General features: G+C 55.7%; 2 protein-coding genes across 10 annotated transcripts; both read right to left on the bottom strand.

The window, feature by feature from the left end:
• Positions 1 to 446: 446 nt before the first annotated feature.
• On the bottom strand, positions 447 to 15,854 carry IGSF9 (immunoglobulin superfamily member 9). Of its 9 annotated transcripts, none has more exons than XM_060197698.1 (21): positions 15,763 to 15,854; positions 13,472 to 13,689; positions 13,128 to 13,316; positions 8,787 to 8,939; positions 8,065 to 8,219; positions 7,765 to 7,882; positions 6,672 to 6,813; positions 6,439 to 6,584; positions 6,216 to 6,358; positions 5,145 to 5,285; positions 4,710 to 4,826; positions 4,420 to 4,570; positions 4,153 to 4,276; positions 3,804 to 3,979; positions 3,335 to 3,585; positions 3,133 to 3,217; positions 2,865 to 3,041; positions 2,527 to 2,569; positions 1,434 to 2,261; positions 1,031 to 1,158; positions 447 to 902 (listed from the first exon to the last, which is right to left on the bottom strand). In XM_060197698.1, the coding sequence occupies exons 2-21, from the start codon at positions 13,527 to 13,529 to the stop codon at positions 721 to 723; spliced, it is 3,507 nt and encodes a 1,168-aa protein (XP_060053681.1). In that variant the 5' UTR covers positions 13,530 to 13,689; positions 15,763 to 15,854; the 3' UTR covers positions 447 to 720. The 9 variants fall into 9 exon arrangements, with proteins under 9 accessions (XP_060053681.1, XP_060053676.1, XP_060053680.1 ...); XM_060197693.1 differs by having other exon boundaries at positions 13,472 to 13,736; positions 15,763 to 15,780; XM_060197697.1 differs by lacking the exon at positions 15,763 to 15,854 and adding an exon at positions 15,382 to 15,520.
• A 2,286-nt stretch (positions 15,855 to 18,140) lies between these two features.
• SLAMF9 (SLAM family member 9) lies at positions 18,141 to 22,064 on the bottom strand. The gene is given in 5 exon segments (XM_060197088.1): positions 18,141 to 18,316; positions 18,319 to 18,351; positions 19,800 to 20,066; positions 21,283 to 21,750; positions 22,019 to 22,064. Coding segments are annotated over 5 exon segments (990 nt in total).
• Positions 22,065 to 22,265: the final 201 nt, after the last annotated feature.

Raw genomic sequence — 22,265 nt, 5'->3', positions numbered from 1 at the left:
GAAGGCAGGTCCACCAGCGTGTTGGACCACCTCAAATCCTGAGTCTGAGGCACATGGAAGAGACAGAACAGTGACACAACTTTATATGTGCCCAGCCTCCTGCCATCTAGTTCTCAGACAGGCATTTCACTGCTTGGGGAGACAATTCTATGGAATGATAACTGCTAAACTAAAATCAAAGGCTAAAAAAAAGTTACTTAATTCAGTGACCTTCCTGACCCTGCTAGCAACAGGCTCAAAGTAGGAGGGGGGCGTGGAGCTGGGGGAAAATGTGATTGTGCTGAATATGTTTGGATGGGAGCTCAGAAGGAGGGCCCATGTCAATCTGATTTGAGAGAGGAATGTTTATCACTGAGAAAGAAAACAAAAAACAAAAAAATGTTTTTAGATTTTCAGGATTCTCCCAGCATCACCCTTGAGGATTAAGAGCCAAAGGACACACAGAAAACTTTTCTCAGATTTTTATTCACCTGTAAAAAAAAAAAAAACCTCTCCCATACTAACACAGCACACACACACACACACACCACACACACCAATTCTAAGATCCCTGTTGTAGCCCCCATACTCTTGGGATTCAGCGCATACACCCAATAGCAAGCCCACCTGGGCCCACTATTGGAGTCTGTGCCTGGATACAGAGGGGTGGGGCAGCTCCGGACTTAATTGGAAGCCACCTTGGCAGGGTCCGAGCATCTCCATGGCCTCACCCTGAGGTCTTCACAGCAGAGTGGCCTGCTCAGGGTCAGGAACTGTCTGGCGATAGGCTGGAAAGCGTGCTCGGGCGGCATCTCGGCGGCGGCGGAAGGCCAGGAACTCCTCCCGGAGGGCAGCACAACGGGCCTCAGGGCCAGGGACCTGGGCAGTGTTCAGGAGAAGGCCCTCCTCTGGGATCTTTGTGCCTACAAGAGTGGGGCCATGTGTGAGATTTGTGGGTGACTGGAAGCTGGGCCTGCTGATTCAGGCAGCTGGGAAAGAACAGCCTGGAGACATGGTAGGCAAAGGACAGTAAGGCTCTGGGTGCACACACCTAGCTCTGGCTCTGCTTCAGGGCGGGCTTGAGGGCCAGCCAAACCCAAGTGCAGAGTGTCCAGCAATTCCAGGTCCCCAGGGAATTCTGAGTCCCACTCATAGTTCTCATCCACAGATGTGTTCCTCCTGTAAAAAGGGGGCCAGGAGTGGGGATGGGGAGGAACCCAGGTTAGTCCACAGTTATACTCTAAAGAGTCCTGGATCTCAGCAGCTGCTGCAGGAGACAGGTCCTCTGAACAGGGCACTAGGAAGGTGGGGAAGTGGCCATAGCCAACAGGGTGGGACCAGGCCAGACTAGTGGTTAAGAGTCAACGGACGGGAACAAAGGAGACAGATAGGGATGGGCAGGGAGTGCAAGGACAGGTGGCAATGGGTAGGAACCAGCAGGAAGCACCCCTCACCTCTTGCTGACAGTCAGCACGTGCTCCCTCCGTGACCACCTCTCAAGGCCATTGGCCCAGCTGCTGGTGTCTCCAGGCGGGGGACTGAGGTAGCTGCCCCCAGCAGAGGGGGCTGAGGAAGGGGGCCGTAGGAAGGAGGCACTGCCCCGCCCACTACTCTGGCTGGTGAGGCTGCCCCGGGGAGCCGCAGGGAGGAGGCTTGGCAGCAGCCTCTCTCTCAGAGTCCAGTCAGCCAGTGCTGTGTAAGGGAGCTCTTGGGCAGTCCTTGAGGACACGGTGGGGGAGTCCAGAGGGCAGAGAAAAGAAGAGCTGGGGCAGGGCTGGGTGTCCATGTAATCCCGAGGTGGTGCCAGTGCTGGCTCCTCCAAGGGGGGCCAGTCCCCATCCACATTCATCTCCCGGAAGAAGGGCAGACTCAGATACTGCAGTAAGGACCCCGGGCCCGGCAGGGGGCTGGGCAGGGTCATGGGAGGGGGCACAACAGGGCTGATGTCAGAGATGTGGAGGGGCTCAGGTAGCCCACTGGGGCTGCTGCTGCTGCAGTCAAAGGACCTGGCCTGGCGCCCGGCTGGGGTCTGAAACTCCACCTGATCTGGGCCTGATCTTTCTTGGGAGGACCTCAAGCTGGGAGCCATGACAAAGCGCCCATCTGGTCCCCTCGAAATGGGCTCCAAGGGCAAGGATCCCCGGCTAGGTGGAGGGTCCGGAGGGGGGCTGGGGGGTCCTGGGGGCTCCCCCCAGAGTAGACTCTGGCGCAGACTGAGCACTGGGGATGCCTGGAGCTTCAGCTTGGCCACGCTGTCTGGGCTGCCCGAGCCCGGTGCAGAGCTGGGGAGGGACAGGAGGTCAGGGTCTGTGGCAGGGGCCAGACCCTCCCAGGAACCAGCATCAGGCCTTGAGAGATTTGATGCGCAACAGAGCAGAGCTATGGGGAGCAAGCGAGACAAGGACCCTGTGGTGGCGGGGAAGAGGGCCCTAGGATCACCGGACTGTCCTCCTCACCGCTTTCCCTTATGCCTCCCCAGGTGCGGTGGGAGGCGGAGGGCACCCGACAGTGCAATAAGGAAAAATGGGGAGGAAGAGGGGAACTTACTGTGGAGCTGCCTTTCCGGGCGGGGAGAAGATTAGCGGTGGACCTGTCAGGGCGGGAAAGATGACATAGGCAACAGCAGGCCACAGAGCTCAGCTGCCCCAGGCCACCCGAACAGCAAGGAATGGGGCAACAGGTTGCAGGATGCACTAGGCCCAAGTAGAGGGAGGGCCTGTGCCTATAGGTGGACAGCCCCGAAGGGGGAGTGGCCGCCTCTTGAAACAGGACTCCTAGGGGTGTGGCCACCCAGGGGCTGGGCGACCAAGTGGCGGGCGTGGCCTCACAGGATGTGGCCCTCCATTGGTGGCCAAAGGAGGAGCAGGGCGGGGCCTCCGGTTCACCTTGGCGCAGGCGCTTGAGGCGGCGGCGCGCGGCCCGGCGCCGGTTCATGAGGCAAGCGGCCAGCACGCTAACAAGTACTGCGGCGCCCAGGAAGAGCACCCCGCCTAACACGCCGGCCAGCACGGGCTGCGGCAAGAGGCCCGGCAACTGAGTGCGCGAAGGGTACACCTCCAAGCCTGGTGAGGGCAAGAGGGAGGGCGGCTCAGTGCGGGACAGTGGGCTCCAGTGTCCCCTGCAGCCCTGAGCTCCTATCTCCCAGGCTCTCACCCGAAGTGGAGACATTGGCAGTGTTGCTTGGACCACTGACATCGCCATCCGTGAAGGCCATCAGGCGGAATTCGTACAGCACGTCCTGGGGAGGAGCCCGCAGGGGTCAGCACACACCAACTCCCAGCCCCTTTGGGAAAGGTTTTGCAGGTGGAACCCTTTGGGGAAGCCGGCAGGCAGCTCCGTGTGCCCTTGAGCTCACCTTGATGAGGCCAGGTACCAGCAGCTCCATGTCTGTGCCAGCCACCTGCGGATCCAGTACCTCCCATCCCTGGGAGCCCTGCCGTCCCTCCAGGATGTAGCCATCCAGCCTCACTGGGACCAGTTCCGGGGGATCCCAGTGCAAAAGTACCCCCCGGGGCGTCCTCACTGCAACTAGGCCTCGTGGAGGGGACAGAGGCGGTGACATCTCTGTCGAGGGCAATCTGGGGGGAGCTGTTGTGGTAGGAAACCCTGAATGGGAACAGAGGCAGAAACAGACCTTCCAGTGTCCCCACCCCTACAGCTAACCCCATCCCCATCTCTCCCAAAACTCCTGGAAAGCCGGTCCATCCTCCACAAAACCCACCTTGACCCTCCCACCCTGCTGCTTCCTGTGCAGCCCTGACTTCCAGCCTTCCCGAGGATGGGGTTGGTGTAGGATGGGAGCGACTCTGGGCTCAAGACCTCACCTTCAGGGGCAGACAAGACAATCTCGCTGAAGGGCCCGCTCCCCAGCTTGTTCTGAGCAAGGATGCTGAACTGGTACGGCATGTGAGGCTGAAGCCCCGGCACCAGTAGGTGAGCTGCCCCCACGGGCACTGCCAGGGATACCCAGTCATGGTGGGCTCGGTCAGGACGCTTGGCCCTAGAGAAGGCAGGAGGAATTGGAACCACCTCATTAAAGAGGGGGCTCGCAGAGGAGGGAATGGAGCCCAGAGAGATGACTTGTGCCTCTGTCATCCCAACACTGAGATTCTCTAAAACCCAAGAGGGAGAAAGAATCAGAAGGAGGAGTGGGACAATGTGGGGGGCACTCACAGTGGGGTGTACCAGACACTGAATCTCTGCAGGTAGCCCCCATCAAAGCCAGGCTCCCAGGACACATTGACCCCCTTGGGCAAAGGAACCACAGACACATTGGTGACTGCATGGGGGCTGGTGCCTGCAAGGGGAGTGAGGGGTGATGGTTAGCTCCCAAGGGAAGAAGTTCCAGGTCTCTATGCTCCCCCAGCCCATTACCCCCTCCTCCCATACTTCCTGCCCCAGTGGACTCCACCCCATCCCCCATGGCTCTCACTCACGGACCCAGCACGTAGATGTTGGTGAAGGCAGCCACTCGGGCCACGGCATTGCTGGCCATGCACTCCCAGCGCCCATGGGCCTCCTTGGTCAGTGGGCGCAGGAGGAGGCTGCTATTGCTGTCCACCCGGGCCTGGCCCTGCAGCACCTGACCCACCTGCAGAACCACAGATCAGCTGAAGGACACCCTCACTAGGGGTGCCACCGCCACCAACAGCCCCATCCTTTCTATTGGCCCAGGGTCCCTCAGAGAGGGTGGAGGGTAGAGGTACAAGTAGAGCAGCTGGGGGCCTTACCTTGGTCCAGGACACAGCAGGGGGAGGGTCCCCACTGGCAGAGCAAGGGATGAGGAGCTCCCGCCCCACTTCCTGGAAATACTCTTCCTTCGGTCGCTCCAGGAATGCTGGGGGGGCCTGCAAGCCAGAGAGACCTGGATCTCTCACACTGCCACACCTCCCCAGCTTCCAGCAGCAAGGTCCAGTCTCTACCCTCAGGGCCATGCTAGTTCTGTGTATGTTAGGAGATGGGGCTTACATGCTTCTAGCCCCCTTGCACCTGCCCTGGCCAACCAGCCCTCTCTGCATTGCATAAAGGAAAGCCAGCCACATGTGACCCATGTCCCCCTCCCCAGCACTGAACACTGCCAGTATGGAACCCACAAACAACACAGATGGGGGAGCCTAAGCCCCCTCCCGCCAACACAGATACACAAACATCCACCCCAGCCTCACCTTGAGTAGCACCCGGGTCACCGCAGAGGGCCCTGTGGTGCCCAGGCTGTTGTAGGGGGTGCAAGAGTACTCTCCCAGCGCGTCCTCATTCCCCAGGGCAATGATCAGTGAGCCTTCTGGGCTCTGGGACCAGCCAGGGAACTGGGGTGATAGGGGGGACACGGACACTCAGCATGGAGACCCAGATGCGGTGGCTGTCACCACGTTTCTCCTGTAGAAGGACCCCCCCCCCGCCACACATACACACACACACACACACACACACTCTGCCATGTGAACACTACAATCACTTTCCCCTGGGGATGTCATATGGGGAGGAGATTATGAAGAGCACCCCCCAGTGCTGAGCCCTGGGAAACCCGGCCTGCTAGGACCACACCTCCGGTTCCCAGCTGCCCAGGATGAAACTCAGCCTCTCCAGCCCTGCTCACTCCCTCTTCCTGCTTCCTATATCACCTACAGACCCCCTCTGTTCTTGCTGCCACTGGCTTCCCAGTGTCCACTCCATAAGTTTGATAGGGGCTTAGTCTTGTGATCTCTGACGGATCCCCACTCCAGTTCCCCCACATGCCCTGACGACTGGGCTCCTGCTTACACCATGGCTGCAATGCCACCCTCAGCCACCTATGACTAGTTTTTGCCAGTTGACTCAATTTCAGTTGAGTCCATTTTTTTTTTTCTTCAATTCCTGACAATTCACTAAGAACTGTTATCTTTGAGCCCTGTGAACACCGGGACAGACGGGCGAAGAAAGCCTGTCTTTGCATCTAAGGGCCCCTTTTCACTTGGGAAGCAGGCAAGTTGACTTGGCGCCCACACTCTCTCCTTTCCCCCACCCCCAAGACCACTTGGTCCCATAGGCCATTAGCCCCCCCCCCATGAAGCTGTGTCCTGCACGGAGACTGGTCACCCAAGGCTCAGGAGCTGCAGTTAAGTACCAGCAGACCCAAGAGGGTCCCTGACCTCTTAGCGGCATCTCTGATGCCATCTCTCACTAGGGGCTGTGGCTCCCTCACGCAGACTGTCTCTATTCTGGCTCCCCTGCCACCCACCCATCACACAGCCCCCTACCTTGTCTAGCTGTAGGGCCTGCCCATCTTTGGTCCAGCTGACAAAAAGCAGTGGGGGGTTGGCCCGAGCAGGGCACTGGATCACCCCCTGCATGCCAATGGGCAGGGCAGTCTCAGCAGGCATTGAGATCACCTGGGCTGGGTCTGGGGGAGCAGAGGCTGGTGTGGGTGTGCAAGGAATGAGGCGGGAAGGTGGGGTGGGGCAGGGTGCAAACAGGACTTACAGAGCACAATGAGGTAGGCGGTCGCAGAAGGTGGAGGTGGGAATCCGTTGCTGGGTATGCAGGTGTAGCGGCCGGCATCGTCGGGCTGGGTGGCCCTCAGCCGCAGGCTCCCATCCACCAGAACTCGCACCCGGGCCTGTAGGCGGCTGCAGAGACATGGGGTTTGGGTGCTCAGCCAGAGGTTTTCAGAGGGTCCCTCTGTCCTCCACTCAGTGTCCCCCAAAGTGACGCACGGGATATGGAAGACATTGGTGCCATCCTGGAACCAGCTGTAGGTGAGGTTTGTAGGGTGGGCCTCTGCCCGGCAGGTCAACAAGGCATCTCGGGAGGCATTAACTGTGCTGTTCTGGGGAGGCACCACGATGACAGGGGGGCCTGTGGGGACACACAGGGAGGGAGGGGGTTCAGCCACAACTCCTGGAGCTTGAGGCCTTTTCCACTGTTCTCCAGGATCTGCCCTCTGGGATATAGTTACTACAGGGTCTTAGGTAATTTGTATCTAACCAAAATCCCTAGAGTAGCTACTCTGCTCATTCTATCAAGGGCTGAGAAACCGTGTGTGTGTGTGTGTGTGTGTGTGTGTGTGTGTGTGTGTGTGTGCATTTGTCTATGTGAACCTGTGTGCATGTCTGTGTGGGGCCCTCCTGGCCTCTTAGCCCTTGGAGGACACTGGGGTGGGCAGTTCTGCCCAGACCTCAGTTCCCAGGATCAAGAGGTCAGAAGAAGGTAGATCTAGCACCTTCTGCTCCCAAATATCTGTGCCCTTCATGGGGCTGCATGGAGTGAGTCCCACACACCCCGCTGAGGATGCCAGCACAGGATCCTCAGAGGGATGCCTGTGACTCCAGCACTCACCCTGCTGGGCACTGAGAACCCGCTTGTCCTGCTGATTCTGTGTGTGTGTGTGTGTGTGTGTGTGTGTGTGTGTGTGTGTGTGTGTGTGTGTGTGTCTCACTCTCTCTGTTTTGTTTTGCCTCCAGGATTATCACTGGGGCTTGGTGCCAGCACTACGAATTCACTGCTCCTGGTGGTCATTTTAATTTTTTTTTTTGGGGGGGGGTAATAGGATAGAGAGAAATTGAGAGAGGAGGGGAATATAGAGGAGAGAGACAGATAGACATCTGCAGACCTGCTTCTCAGCTTGTGAAGTGTCACCTCTGAAGGTGGGGAGCCAGGGGCTTGAACCCAGATCTTTGCACTTGCCCTTGCACTTAGTATTATGTGCACTTAACTGGGCGTGCCACTGCCTGGACCCCATCCTGCTGATTCTCTAAAGTAAACATTCACAGTCCAGGAGTTCCTCCCCAGTGCCCCCAGACCCTGTACCTAGCACTAGCAGCTGGGTAGTGTGAGTGGTGCTGCCCTCGGTGCTGGAGGCCTGGCAGATGTAGATGCCAGAGCTGCTTTGCTCCACTTTCGGGATCCACAGTGTTCCATTCTGCACCTAGGGGATTAGGCGGGTGGAAGAGGAGGCCTACAGTGAAAAGTGTCACCCACCTTCCCTTGGCTGGTTCACCTTGCACTTCCTGGGGTGGCCAGCAGAGGGCGACAGCAGCCAGCTCAGGGAAGCCCTGTATAATTCCAGGGAGTACTCCCCTCCCCCCACCTGTCAGTCCCAGGCCTCACCTGCACAGGACCCTGACCTTGGCCCAAGTCCTGTCCTTGGAGCTTCCAGGTGACCTGAGGCTGAGGGCTGCCGTGGGCCACACAACGCAGGGTCAGGGGCTCCAGCTCCCGCACCTCCAGCACTTTGGGGGGTGTTTCCAGGAATTCAGGGGGTGCTGTGAGAAGATAGGTATCAGGGCCTCAAGTATCCTGACAGGGAGGTATGAACCCAAAAACCAGGATTCCAGAACCCAAGACAGACCAGACTCCCCCTGAACAGCCCGTCTGCTGCACCCAAGCCAGTGGGGTGACACAGGGAACCCCAGTGCTGTGCCATCTACAGAGCCAGTCCCAGTGCTCCCACTGTCCTGGCCTCTGCTCCACCCTGCCCAGTGGCCTCATCTATGCAGTGGAGGAGTTGTGGCTCTTTTCTGCTGAACTAAGAACCACTGGGCACCACGTTTGGGAAAAACAAATCTTCGAGTCCTGCTACCCAGATCCAGCTCTTCTATCACCCTGGAGAGGTGTGTGGGGAGCAGAAGGAAATGAGAAGGTCCTGCAGTTTATAGGGGCCATACTGCGTGAGGTGGCAGTGAGGCAGGCTAGGGTGATAGAGGGGGTTGGGGTAAGGAGAGCAAAACGTGGTGCACTAGGCCTGGCAGAGTAGGGTGGGCTGGGGCTAGGATGCAGACAATAAGCCAGCAAAGCAGGGGTATCAGTACTGTCCCCCACCAGCCACATACAGTTGACAGTAAGGTGCACCCAGGAGCCATTGGCCGCTTCGTCCTCGGGGTGCTGCTGGTCTAGGAAGAGCACCCGGCACTCGTACCAGCCCTGGTCCTCCGCCCGGAGCCCCTCGATGTGCAGGGAGGCCCCCTTCTGCAGCCGGACTCGTCCTGAGGAGGAGCTTGAGTGAGTGTTGCTGGGGACCCTCAAGCTTGCTCACTCTCAGAGCAGGAGTGGTCTCTCCAAGCTCCTGAGAGGAAGGTGACAACCAGGCAGGGTCCTGAGGACAGATCCCTCTGCCAGCCCAAAGGAGTGGCTCCTGCCTTCCAGCAGCTGAGTCCTTATAGACAGGGAGCCACAGGGCAGCAGTGTGCAGTGTAGACAGGAAGCCAGAGGGCAGCAGAGTCCAGTGTAGACAGGGAGGCAGAGGATAACAGTGTGCAGTGTTGACAGGGAGCCAGAGGACAGCAGTGTGCAGAGCAGACAGGGAGGCAGAGGGTAGCAGAGGCCAGTTTGACAGAGAAACCCATGGGTCAAAGGTGGTTCCAGGATTGGGGCTGCTCTGTAGGTTCTGGGTCCACGTAGGCCTGCCCAGCTGGCACCCAGCAACCCCCTTCTGCCAGGGACCCTGCCCACTCAAACCTCAGCAGCACTAGAGCCAGCACAGGGACCTAGACTGCCCTGCAAAGCCCCTAATCCCATGGGCTATTATGAGCCGCCTAAGCGCCTTAGGGTGGCCAGAGTCCAGCAGCAGGGTGCCGGGTCAGCAGCCTCCTCACTCCATGACTACACACCAGGCCTCAGGCCTGGTTGACTGCCAGGTGGAGGCCACAGTACCATGACTACAGGCAGTCACCACCTCCATACCACTGGGCTCAGGGGTGCCTCTGAACCCCTCCAACTGTCCTGGCAGAGCCTGCACCCCAATGGCTAAGGGTCACAGCAGGTGGCCTGGTGACAATTGGTGGCAACCAGGCAGGCCAAGTCTGACTTTGCTGTGTCCTCCTTGGGCAAGTGAACCCCTTCCCACATCCACTTCTCGTTCAGCGAGGTCAGATAAGCCTGGGTGGAGGGGTGAGGTGGGGACACCATAGTGCCTGACATCAAATAAAGGCGTGGAGTGAGTGAGCAGCTCAAGGCTGACAACAAGGTCTCTCTGGTCTCAGCCCTGTCCCTCAGCTGATATGTCAACTCCTTTCCTCATCTGAGACCACCCCCCTCCTCCCACTGAAAGCACCCAAAGCCTCTAAGTTGCCCCTCAAAAACCTGAGATACTGGACTCCTCTCTTGCATCCACTAGCCCAGCAAATGTTTCAGATCCTGCCCCCCACATGCTGCTCCTTCTCCCTACCCCCAACCCCAGCCCCACTGCCACCATAGCTATGGGTCCAGCAGTGTCTCCAGTAGCTGATGAAGGGTATCCCTGCTCCAGCTGCCCATCCACTTTGGTCTTGGAGGGTTCAACAAGTTTTATCCAAGCACAAGCAGCATTCAGCAAAGTCCTCAGGGGTGCCGCTGTCACCCCAAGTCAGCCCTTCCTGACACTCTGAGCTACACTTCACGCGCCCCCCCCACCGCCCGTCTGTGTCTCCTCTGCTCTGGGGTGATCTGCTGCATGCACTGACACCCAGATAACAGCAATCAGGCCAGCCTGGAGCTGCTGTGGTGACCTCGGGTTAGGGGCTCTTCTCCTTGCTTCTTTCTTTTTGCAGAGCTGAGAGCCCTCACACATGCCTAATCTCACTGCTTCAGTCAGAGAGTGACAAAGTGGAGAGACTGGGGGAGAAAGATGCCACAGCACCTCCCATAGAACCTGGGCCACATATACCCTACCCTGGGTGCCTTTCTCTCAATAATAAGGACCAGGGAGTGGGTCCTCTCTGATGGGTGGACCTGGGTGCACCCACTTCGTGCATAAACCTCCACCCAGGAGATAAGCCGAGGCCTCACAGGCAAATACGGAACAAGTAACACCCTTTGGGTCACAACTGCTGGGGGATCCCCAAGGCAGGGCTTCATGGGAAGCTCCAAGGTCTTCAGGGGAAGAAGAGGGGAGGAAGAGTGGGCATGAGATGTGGGCTAAGAAGTTCTCACTGGGGTCGAGAGCTGGCCCAGGATTTAATCACACACCCAACACACAGTGCATGTCCTCCTAGCCCCCCAAGTTCTGGGCCATCTCCTGGCACCCCCTCCGCCATCCACCATCCACCTTCCACCAAGCAGCCAGAGCCAGAGGCTGTCAGAACAAAGGAGGGGCAAGGAAGCAGGACTGTGCTCCCTCATACGCTTGTTACCTCAATATCCCTGAGAGACTGGAGGTGAAACAGGACAGAAAGTTCCAGAAGTGTGACCATGCAGAGAGCTGACTGGAGGGAGTGGGGGCACTAAATGGAGAAGGAAAGCCAGTTTGATCAAATACCTGTTCTTCTGCCTCAAGATGCATCTTGGAGCCCCGAGAAATGGCACAGAAATCAGGTAAGAGAGCAGAGAAGACACCTTCCTCTTCCTCTGCAGACACTAGGCCTCAGACTCCGAGCTGGGGCCTCACTTACAGACATTGACTTAGCCCAATACTTGCTGACCTGACTCAGCATCTAACCTTCTTCTTCTAGCGTTTGCCAGCATCTAACCTAGTACTCACCGACAACCTAACCTGACCCAGTGCTCACCCCAGTTGTGTTGTGCTGCTGTTACTGCCTCTGCACAGTAACCCTTTGCTGTCCCCTCTGCTGTCCCTATAGTCTCTCATGTCCCCTTCCTGCCTCCCTCCCACCCTTCCTCCTTCAAGGCCACTGGCCTCACACAGTCCTGGTCACATCCCTGCACTGGCAGGGTTAGGACAGGCCAGCATTGTCCTCCACAGCCACCACCTCCTGTTGCTTAGCAACGGTGCCAGAGTCCCTGCACAAAGGCCCAGGCCTTCCTCCATGGGGTGAGGGGTGCTGGGCACCGGGTCTCTATAGTTTGACCCTGTACTGGCTCCAGCTTGACCAGCTGCTCAGCGCGGGGGGGGGGGGGTGGGGGGGGCACAGGAGACAGGGCCTAAAGTCCCAGCACTTACTGCTTAGGCCCCAGCAGCTCAAAAGGCAACAGTGGGGAGATAGCAGACACCCACAGGGAAAAAGGTGCCTACAGCCTGCTGCTGCCTCTGAGGGATCCAGACAGAGCAGGAGGTAGGGAAGGAGCCCACATCTCTCCAGAGCCCCAGGAACTTCCTCTGTTCTCTCAGTCTGCCTGGCATGTTCTGCATCTGCCAGCACCCCAGCCCCCAGGCCCCCAGAGCCCCAGTCCCCAGCCTGCAGGCCCTTCAGGCAGAGGCAGAGAAGGCAGCTATGCAGCCTCCTCTGCATGAGTCCTGGCTGGGGGCCCTTTGATCCATCCTCATGGGCCTGTGTAGACACATATGCTCCCATCAGGCTGTCTGCCAACAACTGCCCCCAGTTTGAAAATAAACCTTTCCCTAGGCGGAACCTACTCAGCCTCCCCCCTCTGCCCTGCCTGGCCCAGAGGGAGGGCTCAGCCAATCCTCAGGTTTCTTTCAGATTCAAACTAAAACATGGGGCCCCTGCCACCCATCCCATCCTCCCAGGTGACCTTCCCAGGATTCCCCTCCAAAGAGGAGGAGCAGGAGGCTGGCGCCCATGCTCAGGCTCGCCCTCGCACCCCACATTAAACCTCTAGGATCAAGGCTCCAGCAGATTAGGAGGAAGCTGAGCCTTCCCAGGGAGCAGCTGGGGTCCAGGAGAGGCATCCCTAGAGGCTGATGCACTATTTTAAGTACAATCAGGAGCCTCAAGAAGAAAGCCAGTCCAGGCGGTCAACCGATGGTCTCTAAAGCACCTGCCTCCCAAGTCCACTGATCTGCCTCATCCACCCCCAGCCTCCCCCTGCAGCACTCCTTCATGCCCTCTGTGCTCAGAATGAGAAGGACCTCCCAGGAGGAAGTAGATAAATTGTCCATCTCCACCATCTCTGCCCACCAGTCCTGGGAGCACCAGCTCAGCAGAGAGAGAGGTCTGGAAGAGAGTTAGGGTGGACAGTGGGGATAAGCCTGCAGAACGGGTCACATAGAGCCACAGACAGCAGAGTGAGAAGGTGTGTGTGCATGCGTGTACACCTGTGTGCATGACCCTGCAGGGCTCCTTCAATGGATGGGCACACCCACAGAGAGAAGGTAGCATGTCTGTCCATGTGTGCATGTCTGTCCGTGTGCGCAGGTGCAGGCAATCCATGGAACACACACAGAGCAGGCAGTGGTGCTAGACATGAACAGGACAGCACAGAGCAGGAAATGGTGCCCTGTCCCCCACAGCCCTTTTGAGAGGCTACCCCAAAGGCCTGCTGGGGGAAAGTCTTACCCACATAATCAGGGTCTATCCGGGGAGAATAGAGGCCAAACTGGATGAAGATGGGGAGCAGGAAACCAAAACGCAGCCACTCAATGACGTGTAGTGGGGGGTGGCCAGAGGGGGGCAGGAGGTCACAGCCCAGTACAGCACTCCCTCCAGCCTGGCCCACCACTGACACCACCTCAGGCCTCACTCGACCTACAGAGAGAAGCAGGGAGTCAGGGATGAGACAGGGGTACCCAGATCCCTTAGGCTTTGTAAAGTAATTGAGGGAGACAGAAACTTGCACTTCCACTGCCCCCCTCCGCTCCCCCCTGAGCTGCAGGGATACTCCTCCTCAGAGCCCAGCTCACCGTCAGCCCCCTGGCTGATGATCAGGCTGAGGAAGGCCAGGCCAAGGCACCAAACCATAGCCCAGCTGCCTGCCCACGGCCTCTTGCGTTGGTCCAGTAGACCTGGGGTGGCCCAGTGAGGGGCCCCGGTGCTCACGGCCCACAGGCCAGACCAGTCCAGTAGCAGATGCAGCTCTGTGGATCCCTGGTCACGATGGAGCTACTCCCTAGAATGTCAGCTGAAAACACCAAGCACAAGCCCCCTGCAGATGGCCTGAAGCAGAGACTAGAGGAGACAAAGTCAGAAGAAGAGGAAGGGAGGGGAGCAGACACTCACATCCCAGGACTGAGGGCTGAGAGGAAGAGACAGAGAGGAGGGTGTGCTGGGGACCAGATCATGGTCTGAGGAGGTGGCAGGGAAAGCTTAGGACAAACAGGAAAATGAGGGTACTCAAGCTGGGGAGATAGCATGGTCCTGCAAAAGACTTTCATGCCTAAGGCTCTAATGTCTCAGGTTCAATCCCTGCACCACCATAAACCAGAGCTGAGCAGCACTGTGGTCTCTCTGTATCTCTCACTCATTAAACAATGAATACATAAATTTTTTTTTTTTAAGGAGAGTACCCAGTTGCTAGGGCAGGGGCCAGCTTTCAGGAAGTGTGGCCAGCCTCCTCATCCCTAGTTTCTCAGCCCTGGTGCCAGCAGCAGAGTCAGTACTATTCTGGCATCTCCTATGATGTGCCTGGGAGCTGCCAGAGAGCTCCCTCCACTCAGTTCCCCACCCCAGTGGGCTGGGCCCTGGGAGAGGGGAATGGCTGCTCCCTCAGGTCTGGGCAGGTCCTGGCTGTCAGGGCACCATCTCTCCAGCTGCAGCCTCCACACTGCAAACGCCAAGGACCTCCCATCACCCCTCTAAAGTCAGCCAAGCTCTCCCTTCCCAAGGGGCAGGCTTGGATGCCAAAAAAGTTTGTGTCCTCAGGGAGTGCAAAGCAAGAAAGTCCCCAGGGCCTGGAGGGTAGAAAGCCTGAGCAAAGACAGCCCATCCTGGGATGGAGGGGGACTGATGTCCAGGATGGCAAATCCCAGGGGCTTAACTCTACCCACCCGCCTCCTTTGGGGAAGGAAAGGGAGCCTCGGAGGACTGGCTGTAGCACATCTTTCTTGTCCATACAATGGCCCAGGGGTCTAGCTCCCCACAACTCCCCAGCAGACACTGCTCCTGCAGCCCCAGCCAGCCCCCCATTTCCCTGACAAATCTCAGCAAAAGACAAAAGACGAACCCCAGGGCTCCTCCAATCTCAGTGGTCCCAGAGTCTTAGGAGCTGGGTGGTCCCAGGCTTCCTCTGCTTTTCTGGCCATCATCCCCAGTCCCCACCCACTGCACCTTGCTAGTCTCACCCCTACCCCCACCCGCACCTCCTTCTCCAGTGCTCCCCCAACCCCACCATTCTGTTGATCTTTGCTTCTCGCCAACCCCCGAAATCCCCTTTTCGCACCTGATCTCCAAACGCACCAAGTCTTCCGGGCTTCAAAGAACTCACTCCTTCCAGTCTCCTCCCGAATCCCCACCCACGCCCCGGGCTCCCTCCCTACGAGTCCTCAAGACCCCCAGTGCACTGACACCAACCTCACTCCCCGCCCCCTAGGCTTCTAGGCGACTCCAAAACTCCTTCTTGCTTTCCGAACCACAAAGACCTCCCCCCCACCACCACCACCTGCTCGCCTTCCAGCACCTTAAACCGCCCCCCCCCAATTTTTCAGGAGCTCCCCCCACCACGCGAAATTCTACTTCACTCTCAGAACTCCGCTGGATGTGCCCCCGCCCCACAACTCCGCCTCTCCCCCCCAACTTCCCTTTTTCCCAGGTCCCCCAAGTCCGCACCACCCCAGCGCCCCGCTGCATCCCCGCGTCCCCGCCCGCCAGTCCTCACCTCGCGGGCTGCGCTCGGCCACACAATGGGGGGCGGGCCTGCCTCCGCCTGCGCCCCGCGCCTGGTCGCCTAGAGACCGCCAATCCCCTCCCGCGGCCGGGGGACCGCGGGTGTGCGACCCGAGCCGCCTGGGAGTTGTAGTTTCGAGGCTCGGGGTGTGCACGTGCGGCGGGTCGCTGGGGGCGGGTTTGGCCCCCGCGTAGTCCTGGCCGGAGAGTCGCAGACTGTTCCCGGCCCTTGCCCGCGGACCTGTCTTCCGCACAGCTCCACCCCGCCCCAGCAGAAACCCGAGCCGGGCTGAGCGCCTCTTCCCGGGGGACCCGCCAGCCGCGGCGCCGCTCCCCGCCGCCGCCCCCGGGTCCCCGGCCCGACTGGAAATACCTGTCCGCGGGGCGAGCTCCCCAGGCGCCTGCCGGGCTGCACCGCACACACCGACGCGGGAGAACTGGAGCCCCGCAGCACACTCTGCGTACTGACCCTTCAGGAACAGCACACAAACCCTGACGGGGAGGATTCCCTCCAAACTTGGGGCTCAGAGAGGGAGTTCCTTTACCGGTAGCGACTTGCCTGAGTCCATATCTGGGACCTAGTGCTAAGCCCTGCTTGAGACCGGAGCCTCAGCAAAGAGAAGTCCTGCAGCTTCCAGCCGCCTAGGCAGGCGGCCAGGAGGGACTTGCCTGGAAGGAGCACGTTCTGCGGGCCCGCCCGAAGTCCTGCTTCATAGGCAGCCCAGGTGCTCCCAGCCGTGGGGCCACATCCTGGGCGGGAAGCTCACCGCACACACCTTGTTCTTTGTAATGCTCCCCACCCCCACTGCCAGAAACTCCTCTATACAAAGGGCTCTGTGGCATATCCACCACCACCACCCCCCACCCCCGCCCCTCCATTGGGATGGGGCTGGGGAAGTGGGGAGTGCACCAGAGCTGTGGTATGGTTTGATCCTTCCAGCAAGTTCTCCCACGTGGTAGCCGTTGCCACCTCCAGCACATTTGACTGTCCAATTGTAAATAACGCAGTTACAGCAGCCAGGGAAGTGGCTCAGTGGCTGGAGTGCTGGATTTACAAGCAAAAGACCGTGAGTTCTATATCTGGCATTGTGTGTGCCAGAATGACGTCCTGGTTCTCTCTCCTCTCTCACTCATAAGTAAACATTAAACACACACATGCACACAGAGTTATAGACTCACAAGAGCCAGACTAGTAATGTGCTTGGGGACCATGTCAGAATGAAGCTCTTACATCTCAGTTCCCTATCCAAGTTCAAATCTACCCACCTCCCACCTCCCTCCAAGGGTTCCCATGTTCTGTTTATCAGCGCTCCCACCTGGATCAGCTCATTTTAATGGAATGGTACAACAGCACCACTTTGGTGATCTGGGGCTTTTAAACGGTTTTCAACACTGAAAAGTTCATGACACAACCATTTTTCCCCTTGTGGGTGAGGGGTGGGCACAGGCAAGGGGAGGGTTTATTTTGTGAACCTTTTAAATTCACCACTACCGGTTGTTTTGATTTGTATTTATCTTGGTGGCTTTTTTGGGTAAAGAACCCAGCCTGTAACTTACTCCCTTTCTGCTTCAGAAATGAAAGAGGATAAAAATAGTCACTGAAGCTCCAAACTAAAAATTCCTCTTGGGTCCCAAAGGATCCAGAACCACTGCCCTCTGGGAACAGTTATTCAGTCTACTAGGAAGTCCCAGCTGACCTTGCTCCAAAGTGCCAGTTCCTGGCCCCATCAAGGAGTGTGGAGTCTCACTCTTGTCACTCACCCGCCTGCTGTCCCAGCTGTTTCCATGATGGTGTGGTAAGGACTCCCCCTCTTCCCTCCAGTGTGGCCCTGCCTCCCCCTGGCCTGTCACTCTCTCTGCAATGACCTCTTCACAGCTTTTTCTCCGCCTTGCCAAGGGCTGCCCAGAACAGACATTTAGTGGTGTGTAAGTACCACCCCCCAATTTCAGAGGGGGTAGAGACCACCATCATCATGCAGTTATTGTAGAGAAAGAGGTGCCCCTGAAGCTAGAGTCCAGTTTCTTGAGGCATTCAGCCTTCTTGGGTTGCCCAGGGCTGTTTGGGGCTCAGCCTCTCTATTTAGAGACTGGTTGTAAGAAGAGACTCGGCCAGCATGAGGGACAGGGAACAACCATCCCTCTCTGCTTCCAATCACCTCCAGAAAGGTCTCTAAGGAGTGGGAAGAATGGGGGGCACAGATTTGAACCCTGAACTCCAGATCTGTTTGAAGATGGGACTGTTCAGCTCTCCCCTCTGGAGGGCAGGACCTTGACCACAGCAACAGTCTTAGGAGCTTTTCTGAGACTGCTTTCCACCCTCAACCCATTATTGGCTCCAAGGGGGGAGGGAGGTCCCATCTCTGTCATAAAAGTCTGGGCACAGGTCAGTGAACACCAAACCCTAATTAACAGACAGTGAGGTTCAAACCCCATTAGGAATTAATCATAGATCTTGGCAATTCAAAAGGATTGTCACTGAGCTACAGTGTAAATAGAATGTATGTTGGGGGTCTACCACATGTCAACCCCTCACTCTGGCCCAACCTTTACACCCTGTTTCCCCCAGGCAGGCAGGTGGGTGGGCAGAAGGGAAAGCTGGGTCAAGGGTAATGGATGGGCATATAGGGACCCAACTTCTGGATGCTAGTTATTCCTTGACCTTTAGTATGGGACAGTCTTCTCCAGACCCCCTGCCTCCAGGGTAGAATTAATGCTCCCAGTACAGGGGATCCCTGGAGGGTCCCAACACCATTAGACAGGATTGGGGTTTCTCTGGCCCGTCTTTATCAGCTTCATTCGGTTTCTCCGGGGTCTCTTCAATTCCAGAAGATGGCGGCTCTTGCTCCCACAATCCCAACTGTGCCAGAGCCCCAAGGCGAGCACCACCAACAGCAGCAGCAGGAGAAACCCCTTGGCCAGGAGGCAGATGTGGTCTGTACCTGTTCAGAGGGCTTACCAGGACCTGAGCAGAGGAAGGCAAGAGAGGAGCTCACTGGAGGTAGAGATGAGGCCCAGATTCAGGGACCCCACCACACACACACACACACACACACACACACACACACACACACACACACACACACTCCATACCCATATAACCACAAATTCATGGCTAGTTGCCTTTTGCAGTTGTCTCTAAAAACCTAGGTTCTGGGGCTAGGTGGTGGCACATCTGGTTCAATAGACATGCTGTAATGCACAAGGACCCAAGTTCAAGCCCCTGCTCCCCATCTACAGGGAGAAAGTTTCACAAGTGGTGAAGCAGAGCTGCAAGTGTGTCTCTCCCTCTCTGTATCTTCCTTCCCTCTCTTGATTTCTCTGTCTCTAGCCAAAAAATTAAAAAACACAATATATATTAAAAGTGCTCTTAATTTGCACTACCCAGCTCTGGTTTATGGTGGTGTGCTGCTGGAGACTGAATCTGGGAATGTGAAATATCAGACATAAAAAGTCTTTCTGCATAATCGTCATGCTGTCCCCAGCTGGTATGTCTGTGATTTTAAAAGTAAGATAGAGCATGATAAAAAAGGTGCTATCAGGATAAACAAAGCCAATATATATCCCAACAAATATGACTCTGTATGTCATTTTATCATTATCATCTAGTTTATATTAGAATTCAATCAACAAAGCTGTGTTTACTCTTGTCAGTGAGTCATATTTCCTAAATGTATTTACTAATATACTTTACAAGATGACACTTTCCATCTCTTCTGTCGCTGAATAATTACCTGAAAGTCTATCCCTACCCCCCCCATTTTTTTTTAACTTTCCTTTGTAAAGATACACAGTCTTTCACCTTGTAATTGAACCTTCAGGCAAAGGTAAGAAAGCAGAAACTAGTTTAGGAATGAGACAAAAAAGCATGGCTGTTAATTGGAGTAACTAATAACACCAACATGGAAGAGAGTCAGATGCTCTACTGCTATGCAGTACATCAAGTATATATAAGGCTTAATCAGTATTTTATGAGCATATTATGAATAGCAAAGGCAACAAGACATTTCCTGGGCCTTCCCATAAAACATGTGATTTCTGAAATATTTATACTATTAGCATTTATTTATGCAAACTTAGCCCAGAAAAGGCTAAACCTCTCTTGTTTGAGTTTTTTTTTTTTTTAACTGGAGTATCATGGGATTGTAACATTAAGGACATTTCAGATGTTCAGCATTATGAAGCATCATATGACATTAATGAACATCTCTTCTGATTTCACAGTTCTTCCCACAATGCTCTGATGCTCTTAGAGTAGTGCTAAGATATTTAATAAATATAAAGATATGTTCTTTTAAAAAAGTGCTCTTAATTTAAAAGAAAGGATAGAATGAAGAAAGAGAGAGGAAGAAAGCCTAGGTTCTGCCTAAAGTTCAGGGACAGAGACCTAAGAGCAGGTGAGGGGTCCAGTACCTGTGCAGAAAGGCCCAGCAGGGATGGGCCGGGAGCTCACAATGCTGACTGGGTTGCTGGCCCTGCAGATATAGGACAGGCTTTTATTGCCCAGCCTCCAGGATGCTCTGAGGAAAGGGCCTTCTTGGACTGAATCCATGCCATCCCCAAGGGTCATCCAGATATAAGTCACGCCCAAGTCAGCCTTCTCTACGGAGCAGGTCAAGGATACGTTGCAAGTGCCGTCCTCTGAGATGATGAAATTCACTCCAATCTGAGGCTCCGATAGTCACCCTAAGTGAGGAAGGACATGGAGACCCTCTGCCCTGTGTAGTCAGAGCTGTTTCTCTAAGCTCCTCAATCCAGCTATCTCCAGAGAGGCTGCCTACCACCCAAAGAGCAACTAGGGTCTTGAGAGTTTAATCAGTGTTTCTACGAGAATCAAATAGAGCATTAGTCACAGGTGCTAAAGGGAGTTGGTTCAAGTAGAAAGGAGGGATTGTGCCCTCCAAATGCACAGGAGAAAAGGCTCAAGAGCGCAGCCTAGGTTGTCAGGAAGCTGGCACAGTGGGTAGGGCACAGGATTTGCAAGTGTAAGGTCCCAGGTTCCATAGCATATGCCAGAAAGGTGTTTTAGTCTCTCATTAAATAAATGTCTTGCAGATAAATAAGTATAGACCAGTTGATGACACAGTGACTAGAGGATTATATGGAAAAGCCTAAGTTTCTGAATTCAACCCCTGGTACCAGAGATATGCTCTGGTTCTCTCTCTCCTCCTCTTCATTCTCTCCCATCTCTTGTGTTAATAAATAATAAATATGGGAGTCGGGCAGTAGCACAGCGGGTTAAGCACAAGGACTGGCTTAAGGATCCCGGTTCCAGCCCCCGGCTCCCCACCTACAGGGGAGTCACTTCACAGATGGTGAAGCAGGTCTGCAGGTGTCTATCTTTCTCTCCTCCTCTTTGTCTTCCCCTCCTCTCTCCATTTCTCTCTGTCCTATCCAACAGTGACATCAACAACAATAATAACTACAACAACAATAAAAACAAGGGCAACAAAAAGGAAATAAGTAAATAAATATTTAAAAAATTAAAATAAATAAATGATAAATACATCTTTAAAAATAAGCAAAAATTCCAGGGCTGCACTTGACTGTACACATTACCATGCACTAGGACCTGGGTTCAAGCCCCCAGTCCCCACGTGCAGTAGGGAAAGCTTCACCAGTAGTAAAGCAGGTGTGTCTTCCTCTCCCTCACTATCTCCCCCACTCTCTCTATTTCTCTCTGCCTTTATCCAGAATAAATAATAAAATTATTAAAAATAAATTTCTAAAGAGACAAGTAAATCTTAAAAAAGAAAAAAAATTAAGTCTTAAAAGAATGTGGTCCAGGATGTAGAACATTCTGGGAAAGGCCCTTCTAGAGCCATATGAGCCTCAGTCACCTCTCTGGTGGGGGACATCTACAGAAGGGACCTTACTTTTCCTGGGACTGAAGCTCAGGTGTCAGTGGGCCACTGGAAGCACCCCCTTCCAGACCTTTTGGCCTGCAGCCCCCAAGTTCTGAAAGTTGTCCTCCATCCCTGCCAAGAAAACCAAGAAGCAGAGAGCTGTAAACTCACTGTAGACTGTAGATAGAAACACTGCTGCAGGGAGAGCTGTGCCATCCTCAAGTTGATCTGCTCCTTGAATGAGCCCTCATCCTCCCAGCTCAGATTGCAGATGTGCAAGGAGTAGCCGGAGGGCTCCCCAAAGTCCACTCGGCCCTCATAGCACACATTGGTCACTGTGATGTTGGGATGGTGGCCCTGTTCCCCAGGCACCAGGATGGCCAAGCTGACATGGGAGGAGTACCAGAAGACGTTCTCCACCTCTTCACTGGGTTCTATCTCCAGGGGCAGGCTGACGGACTCATGCAGGACCCCTATCACTTCTTCAGGGACTTCATCATCTCCAGAGTCCCCTGTGGCTGTGGACAGAGGAAAGAAGGTGGCGAGAGCCCAGTCCCTCTCTGGGCCGCTGAGTTCTAGCATCAACTGAGGACCCACACTCAGGCTCAGGCTCTGACCCAACCCCAAACACATTCCACTTGCTTTGAGTTGGCGAGGATACACCGTGCTATCTCTTGGTCTTCTCCTGTCACGGTCCTGCTGCATGTGTCCCTTTGTGCTGCTCTGGAAGAGTTCAGCCCACAGGGGTCCCAAAGCCCAGTCAGCAGGACAGAAAAGGGGACTCACCTTCCCCAAACAGCAAGAGGAGGAACAGCCACTTAAGGGCCCTCATGGTGACCAGCATTCAGAAGCCTGCTTGAGAGGGTGACAGGGACCTTGTTAGTGACAAAAGGCAGTCCCTAGCAGAGGGAACTACTCCACTTCCTCCACCCTGTGGAGCCCCTCCCTATCTATCCTTAGACTTCCTGTCCACTTGATTCAGCATCAGCCCTACTTCTAAATGAAGCTGTCCTGGGTTCCTGTGCTCTGTACT

Source organism: Erinaceus europaeus, chromosome 9 (assembly GCF_950295315.1).
Source record: "Erinaceus europaeus chromosome 9, mEriEur2.1, whole genome shotgun sequence".
Lineage (NCBI taxonomy): Eukaryota > Metazoa > Chordata > Mammalia > Eulipotyphla > Erinaceidae > Erinaceus > Erinaceus europaeus.
The sequence above is the reverse complement of the archived record's forward strand: the minus strand, read 5'-3'. Positions and strand labels throughout refer to the sequence as shown.

Excerpts from the sequence above, each read along its gene's own strand:
- IGSF9 (XM_060197698.1), bottom strand. The coding sequence starts at position 13,529 with ATGGTTTGGTGCCTTGGCCTGGCCTTCCTCAGCCTGATCATCAGCCAG. Across the intron at positions 4,571-4,709 it reads CTGCTGTGTCCTGGACCAAG|GTGGGTCAGGTGCTGCAGGG; the intron begins GTAAGGCCCCCA and ends GTGGTTCTGCAG. Across the intron at positions 2,262-2,526 it reads CCCGGAAAGGCAGCTCCACA|CTCTGCACCGGGCTCGGGCA; the intron begins GTAAGTTCCCCT and ends GTCCCTCCCCAG.